General features: G+C 43.6%; 1 protein-coding gene across 6 annotated transcripts in view; it reads left to right on the top strand.

Moving 5' to 3' along the window:
• TENM4 (teneurin transmembrane protein 4) overlaps positions 1-14635 on the top strand; it is a 736598-nt gene that overhangs the window by 674812 nt on the left and 47151 nt on the right. For all 6 annotated transcript variants that reach the window (XM_068140091.1, XM_068140118.1, XM_068140125.1 and 3 more), the window contains 2 exons: positions 3547-3701; positions 9886-10763. In XM_068140091.1, coding sequence (XP_067996192.1) covers positions 3547-3701; positions 9886-10763 — 1033 coding nt within the window. The remainder of the gene's footprint in view (positions 1-3546; positions 3702-9885; positions 10764-14635) is intronic.

Genomic DNA, 14635 nt, shown 5'->3' with positions numbered 1-14635 from the left:
GATTGGAAGAGACCTCCAAGATCATCCAGTCCAACCCTTGACCCAGCACTAAAGGCTCAACACTAAACCATGTCCCTAAGCACCAAGTCCACAAGCTGCTTGAATACCCCCAGGGATGGTGACTCCACCACTGCCCTGGGCAGACCACTCCAATGTTTGAGAACCCTTTCAGTGAAGAAATGTTTTCTAACATCCAGCCTGAACCCCGCCAGTGGTGCAGCTTGAAACCATTTCCTCTAGTCTATTGCTTGTCATCGAGGAGAAGAGGCTGGTCCCCTTCTCACTCTGACTTCCCTTCAGGTAGTTGTAAAGAACAATAGGGTCTCCCCTCATCCTTTTCTTCCCTAGACTGAACAACCCCAGCTCCCTCAGTTTGTTCTTTCCCTCAAACAATGACTTAGTCCTGAGGTTTTCCTGTCATTACATCTAGGCTCAGTTATCTTCTCTGGGTCTCTCTCTGACCAAATACAATACATTTTGCCACATATCGTCCACCTCTGTGGCTTCCAGCCTGGGTCATAGTCACAGTGGTGGCTGAAGGTCATGATTTTAATTGCCAAAGCAATCAGGAGATTAGTCCCTACTATGTAAAAGTCTAAAATTTTTGATCTGTGAACTGCTGTACTTCACAGCATAGCTCACAGTGGATGAAGATGGAGGGTAAATATTTCAAACTAGGGGATCTGGCTGTAAAACAGCATTCTGGAGGAACACAAGATCTGATGGCTTCTCAGAAACATTCTCCAAGCTTTCCATCTGAACAGATCATTTCTGTCACCACAATGAGAGCCAAAAAAAACAAACCACCACCAAAAAAAAACCCAAACCAAAACCAACAAACCCAACTACGATAGTGAGGATTTATTTCAACAACTTTTTCTGTCTACAATATAAATGTTTCCTTTGGAGGGATTTGCTGTAGTCTCCATTTATAGGCAGTGGGGAGGAAAAGGTGTTTTTCAAAGGATTCACATATTCTCTTCAGGATATCAGCTTTGAGGTGATATGAATGGCAGCCTGGAAGCAGGCATTTCTCTCCATTGACTGGAAAAGCTCCAGACACTTGCTTGGATGCACAATGCAGATGTCTGCTTTTTGCTGAGGGATTGCTACCCTGCTAGTGAAAGAAACCGAATGGGGAGATCCTAACATTCATATATTCCAAGCAGAATTTCACTTGCATGGAAAAGGGTGTTACAGGCTTCTACATTTTTTTACTGTTCCATTACATTCTTCTGGTGTCTCTAAGACACTCAAATATTATGCTGAGTGGCATTCTGCCACCTTAGGGTGGATGAGATGGATGACTCTATTAGGATCTGTGGAGTTATTTTTAATTTATACTAGCATAAAAGAGAGGTGAATGGGGCCCTTAGCTTTATACTCCTGCCTTAGTCATGGTCCTTCTCTGTGACCTTGTGAAAATTGCTTTATCTGTTATTTTCCCAATATGTAAAATCAGGGTGTTCACACTCACAAACTGCTATGAGGTGTAATTAGTAAGTGTAAAGCACCATGAAATCCTCTGATGGAAGATGCAGAGTATAGCTGGCATGGGATAAAAGAGGTTTTGCTAACATAACAAATACTTGAGAAATGATGCTTAGGGACAAGTGAAATGGCATGTAGCTGCAGGTGAGGAAACAAGAAGCAGCAGCCTATAGCTCCAGTTGGCAGACTTCAGATCCACTGACAGGAGTATGTCTACAAAGGAGGGTTAGACAACAGAATGAATCACTTAGCAGATGTCAGAAACAGATGAAATGCATCCAATTGGTAAGATTGTCCTAAGAAAAAACCTTCCACATTCATCCATCTGAAATTTGGTTGACCTGATGGATCTTTCACAGCCTTCTTCACTGCTATTTCTGAAAGATTCACTAGTGTAACATTTCCATGTGCATGGCTAAATAGTCAACCATGAGAAGTAACACCATGTTTCTGAACATGCAGACACCTATTTAGATAACCAAAGGATCATTTCAGCTGGAAAAAACCTTCAAGATTATCAACTGTTAACTCAACACCACCATGCCCTCTAATCCATGTCCCAAATTGTCATATCTGCATGTTTTTAGAACACCTTCAGGGATGGTGACTCCACCACATCCCTGAACAGCCTCATCAGTGCTGGACTAGTCTTTCAGTAAAGATTTTTTTCATAATATCCAATCTAAACCTGCCCAGATACCACTTGAGGCCATTGCCTCATGTCCTTGTTAGGAAACCTTTCCCTTTCGGAAGTTCACTAAATGCCATGCCCTTCTCCAGAAGTGAACAGGGATTTCTAAATTGCACCTTGTGTGTGGTGGCTTGACCATGGCTGAACACCCAAGTACCTACCAAAGCCTCTCAGCTGGACAAGGGAGAGAAAAATATAATGAAAAGTTCATGTTAAGGTAAGGACAGGAAGAGATCACTCAGCAATTACTGGCATGGACAAAACAGACCTGCAGAAAAAAAAAATCAATTAATTACCAATCAAATCAGAGTGGGATAATGATAAATAAAAGTTATTTCTTAAAAAACACCTTCCCCTCACTCCTCCCGTCTTCTCAGGCTTAACAACTTCTCCAATTTCTCTGTCTCCTCCTCTCCAGCAATGCAAGGGGACAGGGAATGGGGATTGTGGTCAGTTCATCATATGTCATCTCTGCTGCTCCCTACTTGGGGGAAAGACTCCTCACACTCTTCCCATCCTCCAGCATGGGGTCCTTCCCATGTGTGAGTCCTTCATGAACTTCTCCCATGGGCTACAGTTCTTCACAATCTGCTCTAACACAGGTCCTTCTCACGGGGTGTAGTCCTTCAGAAGCAGACTGCTTCAGCATGGATACCCCACAAAGTCACTAGTCCTACCAGCAAACCTGCTCCAGCATGGGCTCCCCTATCCTTGAGTTCACAGGTCCTGCTGGAAGCCTGCTCAAGAATGGGCTTCCCACAAGATCGCAACCCCTTTCCACCTGGACTGCAGGTGGATATCTGCTCCACTGTTAACCTCCATTGGCTACAGACAGACAGTCTGCCTCACTGCAGTCTTAACCACAAGCTGCAGGAGAATCTCGGCTCCAGCACCTGGAGCATCTCTGCCGCTTTATTCAGTGACTTTGGTGCCTGCAGTCCTTTATTCTCTCATGATCTCCCTCCTCTCTGTGGCTGTAATTGCTGTTGCATGGTAACTTTTTCCCATTCTTTAATATGTTGTTGTCACAGAGGTGGTACAACCATTGCTGATGGGCTTGGCATTGACCAGCAGGTCCATCTTGGAGCCAGATGAAATTGGCTCTGTCCGACATAGGGGAAGCTTCTAGCAGCTTCTCACAGAAGCCACCCATGTTACCCTCTTCTACCAAAGCCAGGTGGAAGTGCCTTCCATGGAATGCTGCCATTTCAAAGCTCCTGATAACCAGGACTCCCACATGTCCAGCTCTCATCTCATCCTTTTTGAATGCCATAAAATATATTGCTCTGAACCAAAACAAGTAGCCCTACTCTTTCATCACCATGTCATCACTTTGTGACTATCTTGCTTTTTTTGCTCCTCAGGCATCACTGTGGACAAGTTTGGGCTGATTTACTTTGTGGATGGCACAATGATCAGGCGGATTGATCAGAATGGGATCATCTCAACAGTGCTGGGCTCCAATGACTTGACATCTGCTCGGCCTCTCAGCTGTGACTCTGTCATGGACATTTCTCAGGTAAGATGATGGTTTGGTTTGGTTTCTACAGAATACAAGCCTATGCCATCACCCCATCTGCATGCCCATGTGTCTCCTCAATTTTGACAAAGGTAAGGGCTCCAGGACAATTACATCTCTACATTATTGTTGGTATGAAACTGGCTGGGTCAAAAAGAAAGATCATATAAAGACTGAAGGAAAGACCTAGCTGACCTAACTCAGAGATCTCTGGGAAGAGAGATCTTAAAGACACAGAATAGAGAATACAGAATTAACCATGTTGGAAAAGACCTTTGAGATCATCGAGTCCAACCTATCACCCAACACCATCTAATCAACTAAACCATGGCACCAAGTGCCTCATCCAGTCTCCTCTTAAACACCTCCAGTGATGGCAACTCCACCACCCCCCAGAGCAGCCCATTCCAATACCCAATCTCTCTTTCTGTGAAGAATTTCTTCCTAACATCCAGCCTAAACCTCCCCAGCACAGCTTGAAACTGTGTCCTCTTGTTCTGTCACAGCTTGTCAGGGAGAAAAGACCAACCCCCTCCTGGCCACAACCTCCCTTCAGGTAGTTGTAGAAAGCAATAAGTCTCCCCTGAGCCTCCTCTTCTCCAGGTGAAGCAACCCCAGCTCCCTCAGCCTCTCTCATAGGGCTGTGCTCCAAACCCCTCACCAGCTGGGTTGCCCTTCTCTGGACTTGTTCCAGCAACTCAACATCTTTCCTAAACTGAGGGGCCCAGAACTGGACACAGGACTCAAGGTGTGGCCTAACCAGTGCTGAGTACAGGGGCAAAATTACTTCCCTGCTCCTGCTGGCCACACTATTTCTGATGCAGACCAGGATGCCACTGTCCTTCTTGGCCACTTGGGCACACTGCTGGCTCGTGTTCAGCCTGCTATCAACCACTACCCCCAGGTCCATCCACTCTGACCCCAGCCTATAGCACTGCATGGGGTTGTTGTGGCCAATGTGTAGAACCTGGCACTTGGATGTGTTAAATCTTGGACTCTGCCCATCTGTCCAGCCTGTCAAGGTCCCTCTGCAGAGCTCTCCTACCCTCTAACAGATCAACACCTCAGATGTCTCAGCCACAGAAGAAACTTTTTTCAGAGCTAGGAGACATTAAAACCAGGCTTCATTAGCCTAATTTCTCAAGAAACAAGTTGCTTTAAACTATGAGAAGAGGCTGAGGGAGCTGAGGTTTATTCTGGAGAAGTGGAGACTCAGGGGTCACCTTATTGCTGCTCTCTACAACTACCTGAAAGGAGGTTGTAGCCAAGTGGGGGTCAGTCTCTTCTCCCAGGCAACCCGTGGCAGAACAAGAGGACATAGTCTCAAGCTGTGCCAGGGGAAGTTTAGGCTGGAGGTTAGGAAGAAATTCTTCACAGAGAGAGTGATTTGCCATTGGAATGGGCTGCCTGGGGAAGTGGTGGAGTCACTGTCCTTGGAAGTGTTTAAAAAAACACTGGATGAGGCATTTAGTGCCATGGTTTAGTTGATTAGATAGTATTGGGTGATACGTTGGACTTGATGATCTCAGGGATCCTTTTCAACCTGGTTAATTCTGTGAGTCTGTATAAAGACCAGGCAGCCATATTCATTTTAGTGGTGCTGTATGCCATGTTCTAACAAGTTAGCTAAACACAGGATTTTTTCCTTTGCCTCCCCCCATCCTAATTTGGCCCAGCACAATTTTAAACCTGAATTAAATTAGCGTCTAGAAAATACTGATTGGATGCTGTGGTGCCAAAATTAGCAACAGCAGGAAAACTAGAATCTTGAATTGCATCAGATTGAAAATTGGTTGCAGCTACCATCATGCTGAGCTTTTAAGTCCTGCTGCTTAAAGGTGGAGAGGAAAAAAAAAGAGAGAGAGGGAGAATAAGAAATCTCAGTTTAACGATTGCTTTCCTTCTCCATGGCACAGAAGAGAACTCTGCTACAACCCAGTACTTGATTTTATGGGGCACTGGCCAACCTGTCAAATTGCCAGTTTGGAGGCTTTGTAAGCTTTGTGTCACTTGTTTTCCTGGTTACAGGAATGTTGCCCTCTCCTATGAAAATATAGATCATAGCTGGAGGGCTAAGCACTGTTATTCAGCCACAATAGATGTCAACAGGGTTTCCTTTTTGTAACTACCTAGATAATTTCTATGCTTCCACATGGAATCTGTTCTTCTTGGTTTTCCTTCTAATTTGAAAAGATTGTTCTTGCTTCTTTACAACTAGTTCCCACTGTTCTCAATTTATGAACATGCTGAAATTATGAGTTTAAAAGCTCTCAGGCCTTCTACAGAGGAAAACTTGGCTGGGTGAAGGCCACCTTGAGTATGGTTTTTTCTCTCTCTCTGAATTTCAGAGGCGGTTTCCACAAGACTGTTGTGGACTGAGGCTTTAAAAATCATTTTCTAGCAGTTGTGTACCTTATATGCATACCAATTTACCATTTCTGAGATGAGCTAAAATAGACTAGCTGAAGACTCCTTTTTTTCTCTTCATGAAATGACAGGGGGCATTTTCAGGTTAACCTGTACTGTGATGGACAGATTAACAGGTACTGTTCTGGACAGACACACCAAAACCAAGTTTAATTAAAACAAAACAAAACAGCAACAGCCCAAACCAGGCCAAAAAAATCCTTAGCTTGGGTAATAGCTTTTCATCATTTACAGTGACTAGAAGGATCTTTACTGTCAGGTCCCTGAGGCTCCCTGGAACATGAGGACATGAAATATTTAGCTGCCAATGTTGACAAGGAATGGTTTTTAAGAAATTGAAAATTCCCATGTCAGTTCAGAATAAACTCTGCTCTTGATGCTAACTCAATGCTGCAGAGCTTAAACACCACTGGGAGGGATGGAGGCATGCATTATTAAAGAGAAAACCACAGGCTATAATGTTTTACTACAGGAAGGGTTAAAATAGGCCAGGAGCTGAGAAAAGGAAGGAGATTTTGCAAACAGAGAAACAGAGCAGACAAAGCTCAGCTCAATGCTTAGCCATTAAAATGAGCTTCACAGGCCCAGCCATTAGAAGGCACAATGAACTGAATACCTTGCATGTGATGGTCTTTAAATAGAAAAAGTTGAAGAAGGATTTAAACATGAGTAGAAGCATCAAAAGCAAAGCATTACTGTCTCAGAAATGTTCAAATACAGGTTTCACAAATAAGAATCTATGTGCCTCTAGATCTTACCTGGTCTCTTCTTGTTCTTGGTTTAAGCAAAATCACAGTAAGAGATGTTTTGCTGGACTTGAGCCTACTGGCCTCTCCTCCTCCTCCTCCTTCCAATAATTTTGACAGCTTATGGATGCAAAATACCCCTCCCAAACTTACTGACCTCAGACAAATAACAAGCAGCTGCCCCTGAGATGGATGACGGGAGAGGAAAGCTTGTAACAAAGAAACAAGGGAGATCCTGGAACTGCACAGCATTGAGTGTGACCAAATCCCCGAGCTCTCCATTACAGCACATCATGCTCTTGGGTACAGAGCAAAAAACCTCACAGGTGCAGGGAGAATGGTACAAAGTGGCCAGCTTCTCAGTTAACCAGTAGATACCAAGGCCATCTGCTCTAACTTAAAGTTCACTGGCTGACTGAAAGAAGCTATACCACCAGAACAGCTTTTCTTTCTTACTTAGCTGGAAGTGTTTGCTTCCCAACACCATTTGCACTTCTACTATGAGCAAGATCATAGAATCATAGAATTATTTGGGTTGGAAGGAATCATAAAGGTCATTTAGTTACAATCTCCCTGCAGTGATCAGGCACACCTTCCACTAGATCAGGTTGTTCAGAGCCCTAACCAACCTTGAACAGTTCCAGGGATGAGGCTTCTCCAACTTCTCTGGGCATCCTGTTTCACTACCTCATCACCCTCACTGCAAAGAATTTCTGCAATGTAATATAAATCTGCCTTTTTTCAGTTTAAAACTGTTACCTCTCATCCTCTCACTACACCCCCTGATAAAAAGTCCCTCCCCAGCTTTCCTGTAGACCCTACTTAAGTAATTAAATGTGACAACACCAACTCCTTAGAGACTTATCCAGGCTGAATAATCCCAAGTCTCTTGGCCTTTCTTCACAGCAAGGAGGTTCTAGTCCCCCAGTCATCTTTGAGGCCTTCCTCTGGGCCAACAGGTCCGTGTCTTTCCTGTGTTGACGGTTCCAGATCTGGACACAGTTCTTCTTCAGGTGTGGTCTCACCAGAGCAGAACAGAGGGGCATGATCACCTCCCTTATCTACTGTCCACACTTCCCTTGATGAAGCCCAGGACTGTGAGCAAGCATAGAATCATAGAATGGTCTGGTTTGGAAGGAACCTCCAAAGATCATCTATTCCAACCTCCTCTGCAGTACACAGGGGTATCCTCAACTAGATCAGGTTGCCCAGAGCCTGTTGAGCCTCACTTTTAATGTCTCTAGGGATGGGGCCCCAACCACCTCCCTGGGCAACCAGTTCCAGTGTTCCAGTACCTTCATGGTAAAGAACTTGTTCCTAACATCCAATCTAAATGTGCTTTTTCATAGTTAGAAGCCATTGCCCCTCATCTATCACTACAGGCTTCTCATATTCTGATTTTCATCCACCAACATCCCTGAATCCTTCTCCACATGGCTACTCTCAATCTATTAATTCCCAACATGTATTTATGCTTTGGATTTCCCAAAGCAAACCATTAGGAAAACATTTAAGTGTTAGTTGGTTCCCATCAAGACCTTGGCTTTCTTTTTTTTTCTATATAAATCTGGAGTTAAAAAAAATAAAAATTGCACACTTTAGATTTTTTAACTGAAAAATTAAATTACTCTGAATTCTGTTGGTAAACATGTTGTAGGTTTGGCAACTAAATGGATAGACTCATTTGAAAAGACAGAGTGTTGTACAAGTAGAGCTAGAAATAGAGACCTCACTCATTATGGTGTTACCAACAACTTTTTCAGTTTGTTTATGTATATAGATTATCGGTGCAGAGCTGTGGTGACCACTTTTTCCATGATGCTGGGAAAAAAAACCAACTCTGAAAACCACTGTGAAGACACAAGTCTTTTATTCAGTGTGCTGAAATTGCCTGAATTCCTTGGGAATTGCTGTTTTGCATTTTTGCAACATCAAGCAGAAAATGGGTGGTTATAACTTAGACATACACACATGCTGACACAGCTGCCAGTTTTGTCCCTCTCTCCTTGTCATTCGCCCAGAGCAGATCAGCCACTTGTCTGTAAAATCCTTCAGCAAGAGGATCATTGTTTCATTTGACTGAATTCATAGCACTTCACAAAATTCCTAGTCCCGGGTCTCTGCTATCAGATCCAGGCTCCATCAATTCAAAAACATAGGAATGCTTGGCAAAGGGAAATCTCCCTTGAATCTTTAGATATTTGTGTTTATCCCTGCATTCCCTGGGCAATGTGCCCCTTCCCACAGCCCCTCACACCAAGATGGAGAAGCAGGAAGAAGCCATGGTGCAGAGCAAGAGGATAATTAGGGGACTTGAACATCTCCCCTATGAAAAGAGACTGAGAGACCTGGGACTGTTTGGTCTTGAGAAGGCTGAGAGGGGATCTGATCAATGTCTTAGCAATATTTGAGGGGTGGGTGTCAAGTGGATGGAGCCAATCTCTTTTTGGTGGTGCACAGTAATAAGACAAGGAACAATGTACATAAATCTGAACATAGAAGGTTTCACCTCAACATAAAAAGAAACTTTTTTATAGTGAGGGTGATGGAGTACTGGAACAGGCTGCCTAGGAGAGGGGTGGGGTGTGGAATCTCCCTCTCTGGAGACTCAGAACCCACCTGGATGCATTCCTGTGCAGACTACCCTAGGTGATCCTGCTTTTGGCAGGAAGGTTGGACTCAATGATCTCTGGAGGTCCCTTCCAACCTCTGTGATTCTGTGAAGATGTAATCAAGGCCTGCCGGTCCATCAGCCTGCTCCCACCACTGCTGCAATGCAGACTGTGGATGTCCACATGTCTGCTTTGTGTGACCAGCAGCTAAGCATCCCCCCTCACACCAAGTTCTGTCCTCTATGGCCACCATATCAAGCAGTAATAATTAGCTGTGCTTTATTTACCCTTTCTCCCTTTAATACATGTTGAAACCTCCTCCTTGTGATGGGTTTCTGGCAATCATGCAGTGTAAAAGCCCTTGCTGTAATAATTCCCTTGTGTTATCTTGCCATTAAGGTTCGTCTGGAATGGCCCACGGACCTTGCAGTCAATCCAATGGACAACTCGCTCTATGTCCTTGACAACAACGTTGTCTTACAAATATCTGAGAACCACCAAGTGCGCATTGTGGCAGGGAGACCTATGCATTGCCAGGTGCCAGGCATGGATCACTTCCTCCTTAGCAAGGTGGCAATCCATGCCACGCTGGAGTCTGCTACCGCCCTGGCCGTCTCCCATAACGGGGTCCTCTATATTGCTGAGACCGACGAAAAGAAGATCAACCGTGTCAGGCAGGTCACCACCAATGGAGAGATTTCTCTGGTCGCTGGGGCACCAAGCAGCTGTGACTGCAAGAATGATGCTAACTGCGACTGCTTCTCAGGGGATGATGGCTATGCCAAGGATGCCAAGCTCAATGCGCCATCCTCCCTGGCAGTGTGTGCCGATGGGGAGCTGTACGTTGCTGACCTGGGAAATATCCGCATCCGCTTCATTCGGAAAAACAAACCCTTCCTCAACACACAAAACCTCTATGAGTTGTCCTCACCCATAGACCAGGAGCTCTACTTGTTTGACACCAGTGGCAAGCACCTTTATACTCAGAGCCTTACCACTGGAGATTATCTTTACAATTTTACTTACTCTGGAGATGGAGATATAACCCTGATCACTGACAACAATGGCAACTTAGTCAACATCCGAAGAGATTCCACGGGGATGCCCCTGTGGCTGGTGGTGCCCGATGGCCAAGTCTACTGGGTGACAATTGGTACCAACAGCGCCCTCAAGAGTGTAACAACGCAGGGGCATGAAGTGGCCATGATGACCTACCACGGCAACTCTGGTCTCCTTGCCACCAAAAGCAATGAAAATGGTTGGACAACATTTTATGAGTAAGTATATTATGAACATTGTGCTGCTGACTTCATTCTGTCTTCTCTGAAGTTGATGGAATTTAATTCCCTGCACAGAATTATTGCCTGAAACAGGGAATATCTGATCTCACACAAACACCTCATGCTAGAAGTATGTTAAGTTTGAATAAACTCCCTCTACCAAGTCAAGAGTCAGTCAGGGTTTCTGCTCAGTTTTTCTAAGTCATCTAAGTAATTTGGACACCTGGCTCTCTTTAACTGTAGTTATCACTGGGGATTTAGGCTACTGTCAGAGAATTTTGCTTGGCTTCGAAAGCCTTAGAAGTGTGAAAGTTCCATCAGATCCTCTTTTTTGCAGCTTTTCACCTCCTTCCCCTGACGCAGTGTCTTTGCTGAGCTTGTTTGAAATGGCTGATGTAGGATGACAACCAGCAATGACTAATGACAGCTTGCTCAGAAAATGAGGCTGTAATTAACGGACTGCTCAGTTTCTATTGTTGTAACTGGCCTCACGAAGCTTTACAAACATTCTCAGAACAGTTCAAGACCATCCCTGCCCCAAAGAGCTTTTTCAGCAGAGACAGGATGCCTTGAAAAACCCAGAGGTAGCTGTGACTTGGTTTGACTTTTTTGTATTAGTATTAGCAATTCCCTGCTTGTCAATGACATGAAGACAACACTTTTCTGATATCAAATAGGAAAAAGATAGGTACCTGAATTAAGGACATCTAGAATGATGGTCTGCAAAGCCATCCTGCCATTGGGAGTCCTTTCCCCTCCCTCTTCAGCAGGGTCATTTGGATTTTCAAGTCTGGCCTCTATGAAATTCCCTCTTTGGTGCCTATTTTCCCACATGATTTGAATGGATACATGGAATTGTTCAGCTACCATAATAATAGACCCATTGTCAGAGCCCCATTTGACTAGAAGAGACAGTCTCCAAGATTACAAATTAAAAAACTGTAAAAGCCAAAAGAGACTCAGGGAAGGAAAGCTGGCTGAACCCACATGGCTGTGTGCTAGGCATGCAGTTGCTTTGGTTCTTTCTTTAAAATGTTCCAGGCCTGGTTTCACATTTCTCTGCTTAATGCTCACCATTACTCCTCTTGCTTCAAAAGGAACTGCTGGAAACTCTGTGATGAATCTTAGGAAAGGTTATTTGCATTCCATCAATGTTCTGCTTGCAATTACTATAGCAATATTCCTCCCTGAATCAAAGTTAATACCCTTCCAACTCTTACATTGAATTTGCTTGAGGAAGGCTTTAGGGAGGCAAGACAGGGTGTTTTTCTCTACAGGAATGGGAGCTTGCTGCATTGTCAGGACCATTGTGCTAAATCAAGAGGTGTTTTCTTTTTGCAAAGAACCCAAATAGTTCCTGTGCTTGAAAACAGATGTAGCCATGGACAGTGAAGCAAACCAAACATTACATTCTAATTGTGGTCAGATTTATACATCAAACATAATCTTTTATTTAAAAGCGTGACTGCAGATATAAAGGAGATAAAATGAGGCAGAAGCTGAAATACAACTTGTTCCCTGGATGTATTTATAACGGTGATCCATTATTTCTTGCTATCCAACAAAATAGAGGGTTTGTGGAAGTCATCCTTCTGGTCCTTTTAAGCACTTCAGAAGAGTCATAAGAAAGCATTTTAGAGGTAAATGGAAGATGGTATTCTCTAGTGGTTAGGCTATGGAAATCTTGACTGGAGCAACTCAGCACTATATGATAGCACAGCATCACTGAAAATAGAATTGGGAATGTGCCTTCAGAGATATCTCATCCAAACCTGTGATCAGTTATCTCTATTTAACTGTTCCTGGCAGATTCTGATACAGCTTTATAGAACTACAGGGTAAAAGGCTATATCTGAATTAGTTACCTCAGCCTCCCTTTATAGGCAATGGAGAGAAGAGGCACTTTTGAGATGAGTTTCTAATGGGTTGTGTCAGGTGTCTGCTTTGGGATGAGATGAGGGGAGTTGTGTTTTGAAAGTTTCTCTCTGTAAAGGTAGTCCAGAAGGATTAGCTCAGCTGCGGATGTTTACAGTGCAGATGTCCACATTCTGGTCAAATGCATACTATCAAAATCCAAAGAAGGGCAGCAAAGCTTCTGAAGGGTCTTGAGCACAAATGATATTGAAGCCCAGCTGAGGGAACTGGGATTGATTAACCTGGAGAAAGAAGGCTGAAGGGAGACCTTCTTGCTCTCTACAACTATCAGAAAGGCAGTTGTAGTGAGGTGGGGGTCACTCTTTTTTCCCGAGTAACAAGAGATACGACAAGAGGAAAAGGACACATGTTGCACCAGGGGAAGTTTAGTTTGGGCATTTGGAAAGATTTTTTCACCCTAGTGGTTGTCAAGGGAAGTGGTGGAGTCACCCACCATTCCTTGTGGTGGGTTGAGAGAAGGCCTAGCTCTCCCTCCCCCACAAAGAAAGAAACCACAGCTAGCCCAGTCAGAGAAGCAAAAGGGTAGAGCTGTATTCACAAGCAATATGGAATGCAGGTTGTATATACACAATATATACAGTATTTACAATTATATATACAGAAATATACAGCAAAGAAAAATACAGGAACAAAACTCCCTCCTCCAGACAGAGGAGGGTTCCCCCCCTGTACCTCCCTCTCTCCCCCTACCTCTCTTTTTTCCCAAAAAGGGTTAGAGAGAGAAAAGACAGTTATTATGGAAGAGAATTCTTATTAGGCCTCCAAGCGCATGCAGGGTTAGTGCTTATCTGGTATTCAAGGTCAAAACTCCAGCTAGTTGCTCAGAAGCAGACAGGCTGGAAAGGGAGAGCAGAGAGGAATGGAACTGAGGAAAATTCCAGCTACACTAAAACTTAAAGTTGCATTCTACCAATCTACCAATGAAATTTGTTTAGACCTCTCTTTGTTTTCAAAATATTCAGCCAGAGTGTTCCAGCACTGTCCCTTTCTTAAAGGCACAGCCTCAAATGGTCACATTCCATGAAGGATTTAAAAGTAGATATGGTGTTGAGGGACATGGTTTAGTGGTGATTGTGGCGGTGCTGGGTTAACAGTTGGACTTGACGATCTTACAGTCTCTTCCAACCTAAACAATTCTAAAGTTATCTAGGTTATTCATAAACATTGCTATTGATAATACATTTACTTAGCTTATTGTTAGAAAGCTTTTTTTATAACCTCAATCTAAATCTTCCTTACTTAAATGTTACTTACTTTAACATGGGAGTTGGACTAGATGATCTTCAGAGGTCCCTTCCAGCCCCTATCACTCTATGGTTCTGTGAATCAGACTGTCACTCTTAATCCTATCCTATCCTATCCTATCCTATCCTATCCTATCCTATCCTATCCTATCCTATCCTATCCTATCCTATCCTATCCTATCCTATCCTATGCTGTCTTGTCCTGTCCACTAAGGACTTGGAAAGCAGATCATCTCTTCTTCCAAGCTGTGAAAAGTACATATCAGAACTTGTTCTGTGATAGCTCTCAGAAAGTAATCAGCAGTAGGGAATCATCCAAGGAGGTTGCTTGGGATGAATTGGCAGGGACTGATTCTACCCAAGTTTTGCATGCATAATCCTGGGGGAAATATAAAATTAGAACTGATAAAATGGCAAGATTAGTAAATGAAAGTGAGATAACTTAGATTGCTTGATAAGTAGGTTTTGTGGAAACTAATCAATTCTTACACAGTCTAATGCCAGGATAAGCAAAAAAACCAGGCCACATCTGAAGAACTGGGATGAGCATTGAATCTGAGAGGTTGTAGTGAGCAATGTGTCTAGTCATTCAGTGTGATCCTCAGCATTGGACTTGTCAGTGCTAGGTTAATGGTTGGACTCAATGATCTTAAAGGTCTTTTCCAACCTAAATGATTCTATCATTCTGAT

This window comes from Melanerpes formicivorus, unplaced genomic scaffold, assembly GCF_026170545.1.
Source record: "Melanerpes formicivorus ecotype bairdi unplaced genomic scaffold, bMelFor1.0.p_v2 SCAF_1, whole genome shotgun sequence".
In the NCBI taxonomy this organism is placed as follows: Eukaryota; Metazoa; Chordata; class Aves; order Piciformes; family Picidae; genus Melanerpes; species Melanerpes formicivorus.
Note: the sequence above shows the minus strand (reverse complement) of the source record. Positions and strands in the feature narration are given on the sequence as shown.